The sequence below is a fragment of the Bufo gargarizans genome, chromosome 6, assembly GCF_014858855.1.
Source record: "Bufo gargarizans isolate SCDJY-AF-19 chromosome 6, ASM1485885v1, whole genome shotgun sequence".
Taxonomy (NCBI): Eukaryota; Metazoa; Chordata; class Amphibia; order Anura; family Bufonidae; genus Bufo; species Bufo gargarizans.
The window spans coordinates 352,831,032-352,847,188 of NC_058085.1; the positions used below are offsets into that span (position 1 = coordinate 352,831,032).

A 16,157-nucleotide genomic window follows, 5' to 3' on the forward strand; every position below is an offset into this window, starting at 1 on the left:
ACTGTTTTCGTCCTAATCACCCACCTTGAGGGCATCAGGGTGGGTCGAGACCATTGGCAGCCTGCCCTCCTTTGTTCCACTAAATTTTTAATATATACATATACTTGTTCTCCAAAAATTCTGGTACAAACGAACTATACGTACTCTTTGACCTACCTTTGGCGCCCTGCGAAGTTATCCCTGGACCATCATTCTGAAAGGCCCAGTGACTAACCCTCTTTTTTTCTTTTCCCTGTCTCTGACTTAGGAGGAAGGGGAAGCAGGGTCACTAGTGGGGTGACAGGAGGAGGGGGAGCAGGGTCACTAGTGAGGTGACAGGAGGGGGGAGCAGGGTCACTAGTGAGGTGACAGGAGGGGGGAGCAGGGTCACTAGTGAGGTGACAGGAGGAGGAGGAGCAGGGTCACTAGTGAGGTGAAAGGAGGAGGGGGGAGCAGGGTCACTAGTGGGGTGACAGGAGGAAGGGGAAGCAGGGTCATTAGTGCGGTGGCAGGAGGAGGGGGGAGCATTGTCACTAGTGGGGTGACAGGAGGGGGGGGCAGGGTCACTAGTGAGGTGACAGGAGGAGGAGGAGCAGGGTCACTAGTGGGGTGACAGGAGGGAGGAGCAGGGTCACTAGTGAGGTGAAAGGACTCTGGAAGAAGGAATCATCACATATCCTTTATCATTCACAGCAAAGCAACCTGAAGATTTTTACAAATGCTAAGATAAGAAAACCAGTGACGTGCATTGCTCCGTCCATCATAAGACGCATGTCCAAGCAAACACATAAAAGAGTAGAATTGCAGACTTCTTCCAGTATGTATATATCCTGATTGTAGGTCCATGTGCCATAAAGTCCTCTGCTTGCAGGGGTTGTTATTTTGTATGTAAAGTGTTTTATTTTCTTGCCTTTCTCAGATTTCACCTCTGTTTATTTGCACCTTCTCCATTACATAACTAAATCTTGAGATCATTTGTCACCCAACCAAAGTAACAGGGTGGGATAGTAGGGAAAGCACAAGGGGTATGTATATTGTACCCAAGGCCTCTACCATCTGCCGTGACCCCTGAGGAGCCAGAGTAGAAGATAGTAGTGGTAGGGGCCCTGCTGACGATGCATCATGGTTTACTCCCTCAGGGCATCTTTCCCTCGGGGGTGCAGTGAAGGAGGGGCACCCTGTGTTCTCTTGGGACACTTCCTGTAGCTGTGAGCTCCATGCTCGATGGTGGTTCGGGGGTGCCATGGTGTTATTGTCCAAGTGGGTACTAGGCAGGGCACATGTAGGAGATTCAATGAACATCATGTGGTGTTAAGAGAGTCAGAGACCAGACTAGATTAAATTTAACAAGGTCGGTCTCTCCTGTGTGACTGACTTCCTGTGAACTACAGGATTGTATCATCATCTATTAAATATCTCCTTCCACCCTCCTTGTTACTTTCTATAGTATAGTATAGTTGAAGATATCATTTCTCCCCAGTCTAAGAGACCAGGACTGCAGAGATATGAGTCCTGCATTCATTAGCTGCAGAGTGATAAAACTGCCCACAGGGGAACAGGTGAACCCACTGACGAGGGGGCCTGAGAATGGTGGCCCCTAGTCCCCCAACCTCTGCACAAGTGGCACATAGCACAGTACACGAATTGCACTTGTACAAACCGGAATCCAAAAAAGTTTGGACACTAAACAAATTGTGAATAAAAACTGAATGCAATGATGTGGAGATGGCAAATGTCAATATTTTATTTGTAATAGAACGTAGATGACAGATCAAACGTTTAATCCGAGTAAATGTATCATTTTAAAGGAAAAATACATTGATTCAAATTTTCACAGTGTCAACAAATCCCCAAAAAGTTGGGAAAAGTAGCAATAAGAGGCTGGAAAAAGTAAATTTGAGCATAACGAAGAGCTGGAAGACAAATTAACACTAATTAGGTCAATTGGCAACATGATTGGGTATAAAAAGAGCTTCTCAGAGTGGCAGTGTCTCTCAGAAGCCAAGATGGGTAGAGGATCACCAATTCCCACAATGTTGCGCAGAAAGATAGTGGAGCAATATCAGAAAGGTGTTACCCAGCGAAAAATTGCAAAGACTTTGCATCTATCATCATCAACTGTGCATAACATCATCCGAAGATTCAGAGAATCTGGAACAATCTCTGTGCGTAAGGGTCAAGGCCGTAAAACCATACTGGATGCCCGTGATCTCCGGGCCCTTAAACGACACTGCACCACAAACAGGAATGCTACTGTAAAGGAAATCACAGAATGGGCTCAGGAATACTTCCAGAAACCATTGTCAGTGAACACAATCCACCGTGCCATCCGCCGTTGCCAGCTGAAACTCTACAGTGCAAAGAAGAAGCCATTTCTAAGCAAGATCCACAAGCTCAGGCGTTTTCACTGGGCCAGGGATCATTTAAAATGGAGTGTGGCAAAATGGAAGACTGTTCTGTGGTCAGACGAGTCACGATTCAAAGTTCTTTTTGGAAATCTGGGACGCCATGTCATCCGGACCAAAGAGGACAAGGACAGCCCAAGTTGTTATCAACGCTCAGTTCAGAAGCCTGCATCTCTGATGGTATGGGGTTGCATGAGTGCGTGTGGCATGGGCAGCTTGCATGTCTGGAAAGGCACCATCAATGCAGAAAAATATATTCAGGTTCTAGAACAACATATGTTCCCATCCAGACGTCATCTCTTTCAGGGAAGACCCTGCATTTTTCAACAAGATAATGCCAGACCACATTCTGCATCAATCTCAACATCATGGCTGCGTAGGAGAAGGATCCGGGTACTGAAATGGCCAGTCTGCAGTCCAGATCTTTCACCTATAGAGAACATTTGGCGCATCATAAAGAGGAAGGTGCAACAAAGAAGGCCCAAGACGATTGAACAGTTAGAGGCCTGTATTAGACAAGAATGGGAGAGCATTCCTATTTCTAAACTTGAGAAACTGGTCTCCTCGGTCCCCAGACGTCTGAGTGTTGTAAGAAGAAGGGGAGATGCCACACAGTGGTGAAAATGGCCTTGTCCCAACTTTTGGGGATTTGTTGACACCATGAAATTCTGATTCAACATATTTTTCCCTTAAAATGGTACATTTTCTCAGTTTAAACTTTTGTTCCGTGATTTATGTTCTATTCTGAATAAAATATTAGAAGTTGGCACCTCCACATCATTGCATTCAGTATTTATTCACGATTTGTATAGTGTCCCAACTTTTTTGGAATCCGGTTTGTAGAATACAGCATGTCAACCAACATATATTTATATTTAAAAAAACTAAGTTTATTATAATGGATGCATTAGGTGGCTGAGGTGACGTATGTGTATAGTGCAGACCAGCCAGTAACCTCGTTCATCTTGGATATGCCTTCTCAATGTTGCTGCAGGGACTCCCATAATCCACCATGTGCAGGCAGATAACATTTGCTTGTAACTTTACAACGGTCCCCCAGAATTTATTTTACTGATTGGCCCTAAGCAGCCCAGTCCGATACTGGTGTGAACACTATCTGTGTCTGCTGTCTGTAGAGCTATAACACTTAGCTTCACAATGCTGTCCTCTGCATCCTGCTTGTGAGAGCAGACAGGGAGAAACCTATCACAAGAAGGAGGCTTGTGATAAAGGCCGAAGCTGCATCACATGGGAAACATTGCACCCCTGCAGTTAAAGTTAGGGGACAGCAGTCCTACGTGATTGTTCCTTCATTTGCTGCCCTTACATAGGAGCAGAGCAAATGCAGTGTGAGGAGGCTCCACTTCATTTGTCTGGAGCAAGCCAGAGGCAGTGGAGAATGTATGGGAACCATATCTGAGGGGAACATATGAGAGAGGAAGAATGAATGCCGGAACCCCATAAATAGTATATCAACTAATAAAAATACTGTAAAACATGCCTCTACATGATTTGTTAATAATAGTCTTTACTGCACTGCAAAGGCAAGAAAAATGCTGGAAGGCTTCTTTAATTCTAGCAGGCCAAGTTGTCTACTACTGTCTGCTGTCGGTGTATTGCCCCTTTCCTTTAATCGCCAAATAAAAAAATATATATTTGTACTGTGTTAGGCTACTTTTACACTGGCATTTCTGGGTCCGCTTGTGAGATCCATTTCAGGGCTCTCACAAGCGGCCCAAAGCCGATCAGTTCAGCCCCAATGCATTCTGAATGGATAACAATCCGTTCAGAATGCATCAATTTGGCTGCGTTTGGTCTCCGTTGCGTTTTTTAGACAGTCACTAAAACACAGCTTGCAGCGTTTTGGTGACCATCTGACGATGCAGAGCCAAACGGATCCGTCCTGACTTACAATGTTAAGCCTCCTGCACACGACCGTATGGCTTTTTCAGTGTTTTGCGGTCCGTTTTTCACGGATCCGTTGTTCCGTTTTTTGTTTCCATTGTGTTTCCGCTTCTGTTCCGTTTTTCTGTTCCGTTTTTCCGTATGGCATATACAGGATACAGTAATTACATAGATAAAATTGGGCTGGGCATAACATTTTCAATAGATGGTTCTGCAAAAAACGGAACAGAAACGGAAGACATACGGATGCATTTCTGTATGTGTTCCGTTTTTTGCGGACCCATTGGCTTGAATGGAGCCACGGAACGTGATTTGCGGGCAATAATAGGACATGTTCTATCTTTAAACGGAACGTAAAAACGGAAATACGGAAACAGAATGCATACGGAGTACGGAACCGTTGAAATGAATGGTTCCGTATACGGACCGTATACGGAACGCAAAAAACGGCCAGTAAACGGGGGGAAAAAGACGTTGTGTGCAGGAGGCCTAAGTCAATGGGGAAGGATCCGTTTTTCACTGACACAATATGCAATTGAAAACGGATCCCTCCCCCATTGACTTTTAATGTAAGTCAAGACGGATACTTTATTTAAAATGAATAATGCAAACGGATCCGTTATGAACGGATACAAGCGTTTGAATTATCGGTGCGGATCCGTCTGTGCAGATACAAGACGGATCCGCACCAAATGTGAGTGTGAAAGTAGCCTAAGCTAGTAAATAGAAGATAAGTAAAAAGTAAATAAAATAAAAAATCATAAATAAAAAATAAATAATGTCCTTCTACATCAAGGAATGGACAATAATACTTTCACACTCCTTTTCTATATCCTTATCTAGAATTGCTAAAACTATTTACTGCTACAACTATTTGTTTCCTCCTCCACTCATATTGATCTGCTTTACATCACTTGTCTCCTCTACCTCATTCTTCCTACTGTATCTACTTTGGTGTATGAATATGTGAATGTTCAGATACTGTCTTAAAAGACACCTGACAAAGAGGCCTCAAAAGCTTGCAGTTGTGTCGTCTTTTCAGTTAGCCTTAAAACAGGGATGGCCGACCTGCGGCTCTCCAGCTGTTGCAAAACTACAACTATCAGCCTACAGCAGGGCATGGTGGGAATTGTAGTTTTACAACAGCTGGAGGGCCGCGGGTTGGCCAGCCCTGCATTAAAAGGTATCAACTACTGAGGAAGCTCTATTTTTATTTGTTCTTATCTTCTATTTCTTCTCAAAATATTCAAAAAAATAAAGAAAAGACAAAGAAGCCTTTGAAAAGGACGCTTTTCTCAGACACATGGCTATTCGACTTGGTTTCTGTCGGGTAAGGAGGACTTTTCTATATTTTCTGTACATTAAAGTGAATTTAGTGATGTGTCCAGTAAGTAAACCATAGAAGTCACTACAATACGTGTACTTAATGAATTCATTACAGTGCATCAGCGTATTTAAATACTCTCATGGATATCATGATACACCAATGTTATAGTGACACTTGCCCACAGTCACCAATTTGTAAGAAACGCTTCTGCTCTTTATGTTATTAAATAATCAGTGTTGACTCTAATTATCAGCATTAGATGGCATTCATATGGGAAGTATGGAGGATCAGTGGTTAGCACTGTTGCTGTGCGAAGCTGGGGTCCTTGATTTCTACTTGACCAAAGGAAACATCAGCATCGAGTCTGTATATTGATGTAGATTCCCTTCCGCACATCAGAAGTATACATTGGTAGATTGGTGCTATATAAATGAACAATAATCTAGATGTTTAAAAGAGATGTTCACTTAGGATTCGTTCACATCTCCGTTCTGCCTGATCCAGCAGGTTGTTCCAGCATTTCGCCTGCTGGATCCCATTATAGTCTAAGGGGTCCAGCAGTGAATGGTAACATCCGGCAATGCCAAATCTGATATCCCCCAGCAGGCTGTTCTCTGCCAAAACAGCCTGCAGGGTCAAGCAGAATGGAAATGTGAATGTAGGCTTACTGGAACCAGGGATTCTATGATGTGACGCCTGTAATGTTATGTTTTTGTGATGTGTCGCCCGACTGTCAGGAAAATCTGTGTACATGGAATTTCTTACTAATAAAAACTGTTCCGGTAATTCGGTTTGGTGTCCCTGAATGCGGATAAATGTCACTATTTTTTAGGGGTCCGCGTTCAGTTTGACTACTACAGAGCTCCAGGTCCCCTTCTTCCTTTCATGCAGTCATTGTGTTAATTGATAAGATTCTGAGGAATTTAGGAGCTTACCATCATTGACTTCAGTAGGAAATAAGACTTTAGTTTTACAATGCTGGTGCAGTGGAACCTCTAAATCCTAATCTAGTTATCATGGGCTAAACCAGGGCATGGACTTACGGTATGACCACTCGGTCAACTTTCCCAATGCAGTTTTGAAAGCCAAAATTAGAAGTGGTTCATACAAAGGATAGAAAGTATAAAAGGACAGATACAACTTCTCCTCTTTTTTAATTTACTCTATGCCTCTAAAAGGAGGGATACACTTTCCCATAGTAATTGTCCAGGTTACACTCATTCGTACTGGTCTTGGATTGACAGCAGCGATGTATCAGTAACAAACATAGTCCAGTAACAGGCAAATATTGGCAACATAAAGTCAGCAGAAGTATTGGGGGTGATGATAAGAAAAGATTCAAAGCAAGTTGGGGCGGGAGCCATAGAATCACAAGCGTCAGAAATCCTAGGGCTGAGAGGGTAACAAAGTCTTGAACAAGCCAGAGTTAAAGCCATGAGCAATCCAAAAATTACAATTAACAGATCAAAGGGAAGTCCAAGAATCAGCAACAAAGAGGCAGTCAGGAACACAGGTGGGCTCAAAAGAAAGAGACTAGAAATAACCCCATATTCAGGTAAAGTTTGCAGACCAGGAAGAGGTTTTAAACTTGCCGACCAAGATATCATCTTCGGGTGCCAACTCGCTTGGTATCCCAACACTGCAGTGAAGCAGAGACAGAACATAGTCTGGTGCAGACAGGCTTAGGAGAAGAGCCAGCCTGGATCCCGAATGGATGAATTACAATTAAACAATTTAAAGACTGCTTCTATCATTTTTTTGTCCCATAGCAAAAAAGTGTAGCATAGGGTATTATCATAGAACTAATGCAAAGTCTATTGTGTATGTATGTGTGTAAACCTATTTTAGTTGATGTGTCATACATGGCCCATCTGCTATTTTGAATCATACTTTCCCTTTGATGTGGTTCTCCTAATGTAGCCTGAAACATTTGGGCATTATCACACTGCACTTGGTCTGCTATTATCAGCAATTGATGCAGCTCAGTGACATGTAACTTCTGTCCTTTAGTTAGACATTTCCATGACTCACACTATAGAGTCTCCAGAGATGCAGAGACTTGGTATATTCCTATGTAATGTTGCTTCAGTTTGTCTTTCCTGCCTCTGTTCATCCCTGCAGGAGACAGGGATGAACAGAATCTCCAATGTATTCTCATAGAGTACACTGGAGATTCTGCACATGTGGCATACAAATATAATAGAGACCTATTTGATAACTGCACTTGTCTTAGGTCTCATGCACACGACCGTATGCCCTCCGAGACATACGGTCCGTGAGCAGCATTGATCGTGCGCACAGGACCGCACAGCACCATAGGTTACTATGATGCTGTGCGCGTCGGGCCGCCAGCGGGGCTATTGTCCCGCACTGATAAGATCATATAAGTGCAGGACAATAGCCCCGCGGGCGGCCTGATGCGCTCAGCATCATAGTAACCTATGATGCTGTGCGTTCCCGTGCACACGATCAATGCCGCTCACGGACCGTATGTCTCAAAGGGCATACGGTCGTGTGCAAGGGCCCTTACTGTGAATTTAAAGCTTTGAGAATAGAATAAGCAGGCTAAGTGAATACATTTATTTGCTAGATGTGATAAAAAATATCAAATCACGTACAGAGCAGTAAAGGTAAACAACAATTAATCGCATGGCCTGCAACACAATGGGGAAGCTCCCGTCGCCACACTACCAACGTAGCACATACCCAACACCCCATGGTAATACAAATAAAAGATAGTGACCTGCAACATCCTACCTGGATGATGTTCTCATTAGAGTTGAGTTCTTTCAGCCCTCCTCCGAAGGATGTCCAGGGTACAGTATACATGTCCAGTGAGTTAACCACCCTGGAATGTGGCCTGCTGGTCGTCTGACACAGGACAATGGCTTTGTATATGTTAACTAACAATCTCTAATTCACTACATTACAAGGAATATAAAAGGTAATACAATAATTAAAGGGGGAAAAAACTTCTATCACAGCACTCCTGCTACATTAGAAGAGGTGATCTTCACTCTATATATGGGGAACATATAGAGGAACAAAGAGGGCAGACATTGTTAGGGAGGGATCAGAGAGCTGCCGAGAGGGATTTCATGGATATTACTATAATACTGTAGTTAACAGGAAGCCTTCTATCCAGAAAATAAGATCTTCCTGCTCTCGACTGATGGTCAGATTGGTATCATGTGATGAGCTAACCATAATGAAAGCTTTCAAATATTACACAACTAGAATATTGCTGATTTGTTAGCCGGAGTGCTTGTAAAGGCTCAGTGATACTGTATTTCTAAACGTTGCATGTTTTCAATCTAAGGTCCCGGTTATATGTATAAATTTTCACACCAATCTGAACATGGTATATTTTTTTTGTTTTGTAGTCCAGAAGGACGCGCTGTATTAAACTTGACGACTCCACATAGTATCACTACCTGGGAAACTGATGCATTCTGCGTGGGCAAGTCCTGGTTTTGCAGAAATCAGTGGTGTGGGACTTACCATCTTCCAGCCTTACTTCATTGATCTGGTTTTACCTTACTCTGTGGTACAAGGAGAGACGTTCACCATTACTGCCTCCGTCTTCAGCCACCTTAAATCCTGCAATATGGTATGGAAGATCAGCTGGTCATGTTGCTTTAAAAAATAGAAATTAATGCAAAAAGTAAAGAGTAGATAAACCTACACCCTCTGTTTGAATGGTTTTCTGCATGGTTCTAAAACAAATCCTTTTAGACACCTTGCAAAAACATGGGGTTAACCTTCTCCTGCTTGTTCCATATTACATAGTGGATAACTGGGGGGGGGGGGGGGAGTTGCAAGAGGGACAGAACTAATCACACTGTTGTATTGAAGACAAAATAATGGGGGAAGGCTCTGGCTAACATCCAGAGACGCTTATGGTCTGAGGTTTTTTAGAAGAAAGAAAGAAAGTGGAAATTGCTTAGGAAAATATTTTTAAAAGTTTTTGTTTCAAAATGATAAAGTATCAAAAGAGAGGAGGATGTTCAAGTAGTTTTCCAAGCCTTTTTTTTCTGATGATCTATCCTCTGGATAGGTCATCAGTATCTAATAGGTGAGGGTCTGACACCTGGGACACCCACCAATCAGCTATTTGAGAAGTCAGCGGCCGTCTCATAGCTTAGCCTAGTGACATCACGTTCATCTGTCAAGTGAGCCGAGCTGCAATACCAAGCACAGCTGCTATACCATATACAGTGCTGTCCCAGGTAAGCTCCTCACAGGAGCACAGGTCCATGGACTGTAGGAGGATGCACCTAATTTATGGCAAGGTGTGCACCTCATCATAAATGAGGCGCATCCTCCAGAAGCACAGATGATATCCAGACAGAGCGCCAGTCTTGGTAAATCTCCCCCATAGTGTCCAATGTCTAATGTGTCTATTTGAGGTTGTCACACATGCCCACCACTGGATCCTCTTGTGTAGTATGATTCCTGCTATTGTGAAGCTAGCCAAAAAGAATCAGTGAGCTAACTACAAGCAAATTCTCACTAGCAGCAAAAGTGAACAAAAACACCAGTTAGCACCATAAGAAGTATGTAACAGCAACACATGCTTCTCCCTTGTAATAACAATTCTGGAGGCATCTATTCCTATGACTGTATGTTGCCATTTCATGATGACTGAATTGCTCACAGTTTGCAATGAAGGTCCATATGAGCATGGACACACCCCCAACTGGTAATACCCATCTGGACTTTCATTCCAAACTCCTAGTAATTCAATTATAATTTTGAGCAGGAATAATAAAGGAATGACACAACATAGATTCATAAGAAAAGAATATCCAGAATTGGTATTACATGGGGAATGAAAGTAGTTACTCAAACAGACATGTCAGGAGAGGCAACAGGTCCTCGTTAACAGAGAAGTGTCTTAATTAATCATAGGACAACCCCTTTGAGTACAAATGTCCATGAACGTAATTATTAATTTTAGAGATGAGCGAATTGAATCCCACAAAGGGAAATTCGATCCGAATTTCAGGATAAATTCGATTTGCCTAGAAGCCGAATTTCCTCGTGCTTCGTGTCAGCGAATCGATTTAACCTGAAATAGTATAAAAAAACAAAAAAATTAAAACTTACTTCCTCCATTTGCTCGCGATGGGCCTCCAGCCTCCATCTTGCTTGAAGATCTCGGCCGAAATCCTGTGCGGCGCGAGATTACATCATCACGCCGGCCGACGTGATGACGCCAAACATCACCAGACCAGCCGGCGTGATGAGGTAATCTCACGATGCACAGGATTTCGAGAGCTTAAAGCAAGATGGCAGTGGCCAGCTCGTCGCGAGCAAATGGAGGCGGCAAGTTTGAGTTTGTAAGTTTGAATTATTGTTCATTTTACACTCAGATGCTGCGATCATGTATGAAAACGGCATCTGAGGGGTACAATGACAGGGGCGGCGCTATCGCAGCTTCCTGTCATTGCACCTGCTACTTACAAAAAAATGCGCTTCGTGACGAAGTACTTCGTCACGAAACAAATTTTTTTGTAAAATTCGGCAAAGCAGCTAAATCAAATTTTCTATAAATTCTCTCATCTCTAATTATTTTACACAGAAGTTGTAACCCCTTGTCTACAAGATCCACTCGCCTGTTTTCCCTCTGTAGTCGATGACTCAGTGTCGGCTCATTTTTATTGAAATATTTTTGCATTGCATCTTATGTATGGAAGTTCTTTTAAATATATACTGTGTTATGGATTGAATGGAGCTTTAAAATAATAATCATATGCAGTGTCAGGGTCTGGGATAGTCCCAACACTACACCGAGTCCCCTAAACCCTGTTGAGGTGTTGCTGGTCTCCAGAAGGGATGGTAAGGTGTGCTGCACCCCAATGAGAAAGAAGTCTAGAGAGTCAGGATCAGGTCAGAGTTCTGTGCTGAGGAAAGGTCTGAGCTATCTGTCCGTTTCTCTCAGAAGGATAGTGCCCTGGCCAAAGGGTTGGTGGCCCAGGGTCTGTGGTTCAGTCTTTCAGCTGATCCCCTGGTCACAGGGCTGGTGACCCAGGGTCTGTGGCAGAGTAAACCCATCTCATTATCTTCAGTATCTTCTTCAATGGTCACTCATGCGGTCTAGCAGAGCCTCTCCTACTAAACATTTATCTCTATCTGCAGATAAGTAAGGGCTCTGACTGATCTTCTTATATACAGTTTGTAACTACAGTAGAACTCTAGAGCAGGAGGCTGGAGTAGAGCCGAGTAGAGCTGAGGCGTATGGCCTAAACAGAAACAATGTTGCAATGTCAGTTTGTCATATACTTGTATAGAGTTTTAATACAAGTCTATGGGAATGACTAAGGAGTATTTCCAAACATAAACAAGTCTTCGGACATAAAGAAAAGAGCTAAATCAGACAGTCAAAAGTTCAATGTGTCTGTTTTTCCCCCAAAAAAACTGTTCATTGTCTTTCATAATAACTTCTCAGTGCATAGGTAGAAAGTCACTCAGTATTAGTTGCCTTTGCATTAACCCTTTCCGAGTGCAGATATTGAACATTAAAAGGGTTGACCACTATTTTAGTATTGATGACCTGTCCTCAGAATAGGTCATCAATATCTGATTAGCAGGGGTCTGACTCCCGGCACCCCCCCAATCAGCTGTTAGAAGAGAAAGCAGCACTCGAACAAGAGCTGCTTTCTCTTCACTGTTTACCTGTCAACATTGCAGCAGTGAGCAGGTGTAATAACATCTTAGCTGTCCCATTCACTTCTATGGTACAGATCTTTCCTGTTCAAGTAAATAGGACGTAGGTCCTCAATATTATCAAAGCGGGCAACCCCTTGTTACTGCACTAAACCCCTTAAATGCACTATATATGCACTTCTTTGTGGAAAGGGCTAATGCACAGCCAGCTAAGGCTACTTTCACATTAGCCTTTTTCAATTCCGCTATTGAGATCCGTCGTAACCAGTGTTTTTCTGTCCGCGATGTGGTGCGGAGCAAGACGGATCCGTCCTGACATACAATGTAAGTCAATTGGGACGGATCCATTGTCTCTGACACAATAGAAAACGTATCCTTCCCCCATTGACCTTCAATGGTGTTCATGACGAATCCGTCATGGCTATAGAAGACATACCGTAATACAACTGGATCCGTTCATGACAGATCCATGATGGATCCGCAAAAAACGCTGATGTGAAAGTAGCCTAATACTGATATGTACATCAGTATTAAAAAAAGGAGACAACCCCATTAACAGTGCAAATGAACAGAATATATAACAATAAACACATAAAATGAAGTTCAACAATATAAAACAGTCTAACTGTAAACACCTGCATAAATCACAGACTAAGTTTACCTTTCAATGTGCACTAAAGTATTGAGCTTATGGCTTAGCATAATAGCAATAGGACATATGTAATGTGAAAAGATCAAAACTCTCTGTTTTTTCCACATGAAACAGGTATTTGTGTCTCTTTCTGACATGAATTTCCCAACAATCGAGAACAAGGAGCAGTCGCGGTGTATCTGTGATGATCTTGCTGCCAGCTTTACATGGAACGTGTCTGCTTCAAAACCAGGTAGGTACACGCAAGCCGACATATGTTTAGTTTGTGAGTAATTATTTGTCATGGCAGTTATTATTAATTTGATTTATTTGATTGATTCATTTTAAACCATTGTAAGGATGAGCAAATCTCTCATAAATTCGATTCGGTCGGTTCGACGAATTTTCCACAAAGATTTGATTCGATCCGAATTTATTTGTGACGAATCGCTTTAAAAAACAGCTATTTCCTGGCTGCAGAGAGCCTGTATAGTGGTGTAGAACACTGTGCCTTGCAGTAACACACATAGGGAGTCTGCTGTGGTAGTGAAACAATACTGTGAGTCAGTATGACGTGCAGATGACAGGCGTCGCTCTTAGAATCACTGCACACTTCACTTATTTGGTAAATTACGGGCCAAAACTGACCAAATAACTAAAGTATGAACTCAGCCTTACACTAGAGGTGTTCCTTGGCAGTAATGCTAATACTGCCTTTTTTTCTGAAAAGGCAGTGTTTACATTAAAAAACTTGCAGAGACATGCTATAGACACCAGAACTACTACGTTTAGCTGTTGTGGTTCTGGTGACTATAGTGTTCTTAATATAGAGGGGGGGGGGAAGAATCAGCACAAAAGTATCAAATAAAATGGCTGTATCATTATTCTAAAAAAAAAAAAAAAAAAAGCACAACTTCTGACATAAATACATATGGGCCAGATATATCATTAGGCAAAGTCACTTTTGTGGAGTGGAAAAGTCGCAAAAAAGTCCCAAAGGCTAAAACTGCGCACAAATTTGCGACTTTTTTCTGCTCTGCACTATGCTCGCCAGTTTTCTGAAAGTGGGCGTGTTTTTGTATGTAAATGAATCTCAAGACAGATTTAGTATTGGGACTTTTTTAAAAAGTCGCAAAAAAGTCGCAAAAAAGTCGCAACTTCACTCCAGTGAGGACCATGCTTATCTTATGAGACTTTTTAATAGAACATGCGACTTTTTCATAAAAACGTGCGACTTTTGTAAAGCTGCTTACTGACGGATAAACTGCTACCGTCAAACCACATTTATTACAGTCTTAAAGGGGCGATCATAAATCTGACTTGGCTAAAACTGACTTTAGCCATATGTGAAAGTGGAGTGAGCTGTCAGAGTCATGATAAATCTGGCCCATAGTATTTCCCAGATTACTTTTTTATTTTTACAATGAGCAGATAGTACTGTACTACTAATCCCTCCATCCACCCCTCCCTCCCCCTTCTCCATCCCCCCCTTCTCCAACCACCCAGCACCCTTACTCACATAAAAGAAGTTTTATATATATATATATATATATATATATATCCGCTTGCTGTTTTTACATCTAAACCATTTGTTCTTCAATTGTAAGGAAACGTTAAGGTCCATGTGAGCAGTACTTCTCTAAAGCTTGAAGGCGGCTGCACAGACCAGCTCCAAACTGCCAGAAAGGATCAAAAAGAAGACAGCATTGAGAAAACCATCATAGTAAAGGTAAGTAGTATATAAGATATTCCAGAGTCTCGTGAATATCTTGTGTATTTTTCCATTATTTCCCCTAAAGAAGTCAATATACAAGTGGGTGCATACAAAATGTATACAGGAGGAGATTTTTAAAACTTTCTAAAAATATTTCATTTTTGAAAGGAACAACAAAAATTTATAATCAAACAATATTAAAAGACCGAGAATGCTAAAAAGATTAAACAGGAATGGAGAGATTTTACAACAGCTCCACCAAGTAGACCGGATGCATTTGTAATGCACCAGAAAATGGTCGACTTGTGAGTGTTATTACTGATGAAAATGATATGTTAGAGGAACTGGAAAGTACTCAAAGCCCTAAAAAGTGAGGTTCTAAAGTGTTGGACATTTCCCGTAGATCTTTGGCTTGTCTAACGCTTAGAGCTAAAAATGTATTGGCCAAGATTAATTCATGGATTATTAGTGGATGATCCAGATCAGCATTTACAATTTTTTTTAGGCAATTTTGAATGAAGAAACAAGGTGATGGCATTATTGGAAAAAAATAATTCGGTCTGATGATGCCAACTCCAAACTTTCAGGTGCTGTTAATAGGCACAACTATGTTTATTACCAGACAGAAACCCCCTCTGCAACAATTGAAGAACAATTAAATCAACCTGTGTTACAGTTTGGGCAGGACTTTCATGGAAAGGGGTAATTGGACCCATCTTTTACTCTACAACGGTTAACTCAGTCCTGTACCTTAACATGCCCCAGAAAAATGTAATTGCAGTTGGGCTGTGAAAATCAAGGCTTCTATTTTCAGCAAGACGGAGGACATCCTCACTATGCTTTAGAGTTGCGTAATTTTCTTGACTAAAAAAATTACCCAATACTGTAGGTGGATAGGTAGAAGAGGCCACCTCGATTCACCAGACTTTATCCCAACAAACTTTTTTCTGTTGAAGAGTTATGAAAGATAAGGTATATTATTTCAAGGTTCATAACAGGATTCAGTATGCCAAGAAATGAATACCAATGAAGAACTTTGGGCCAAAATGTGCTTGAGTGTAAAAACTAAATTACAGCAATGTGTAAATAGTAAGGGGCGGCCAATTTGAGCAGTTTTGTGCAGTTTGGGGTTAAAAGTCCAAAACAACTTTATTTTTCTCCAAACAGTCCATGGCAGCCAAAAGGTGAACATTCCCTTTGGGAATCAGTTCACAGGAACTCAAACGGAAAATGAAATACATTGCCTGACTGGGCTCTAACTATACAGAAGTTTGCCTCATCTAGGTACTTGTACAAACACAGAGAGATCAGGCGTCACACAGCCATCAGGTCAATCAGCTTGAACAAGACAAGCTACAAACTGGTACAGAAGGAGAGAGCACCCTGCCCACAAGGGCTTACAGTCTATGAGCTAATATGAAGATATCAAAAATGTCAAATAACTTATTATTTGAAGTAGTGAAAAGTAGTGAACACCTAGCACTCAATAACCAAAGCTGCAACCATTTTTAACCATTAACACAAAGT

At 41.9% G+C, this 16,157-nt stretch overlaps 1 protein-coding gene across 1 annotated transcript in view; it reads left to right on the forward strand.

The window, feature by feature from the left end:
- LOC122942213 (alpha-2-macroglobulin-like protein 1) overlaps positions 1–16,157 on the forward strand; it is a 132,790-nt gene that overhangs the window by 85,851 nt on the left and 30,782 nt on the right. The window contains 6 exon segments of the mRNA XM_044299713.1: positions 673–796; positions 5,550–5,619; positions 9,000–9,084; positions 9,086–9,226; positions 13,052–13,169; positions 14,524–14,645. Coding sequence (XP_044155648.1) covers positions 673–796; positions 5,550–5,619; positions 9,000–9,084; positions 9,086–9,226; positions 13,052–13,169; positions 14,524–14,645 — 660 coding nt within the window.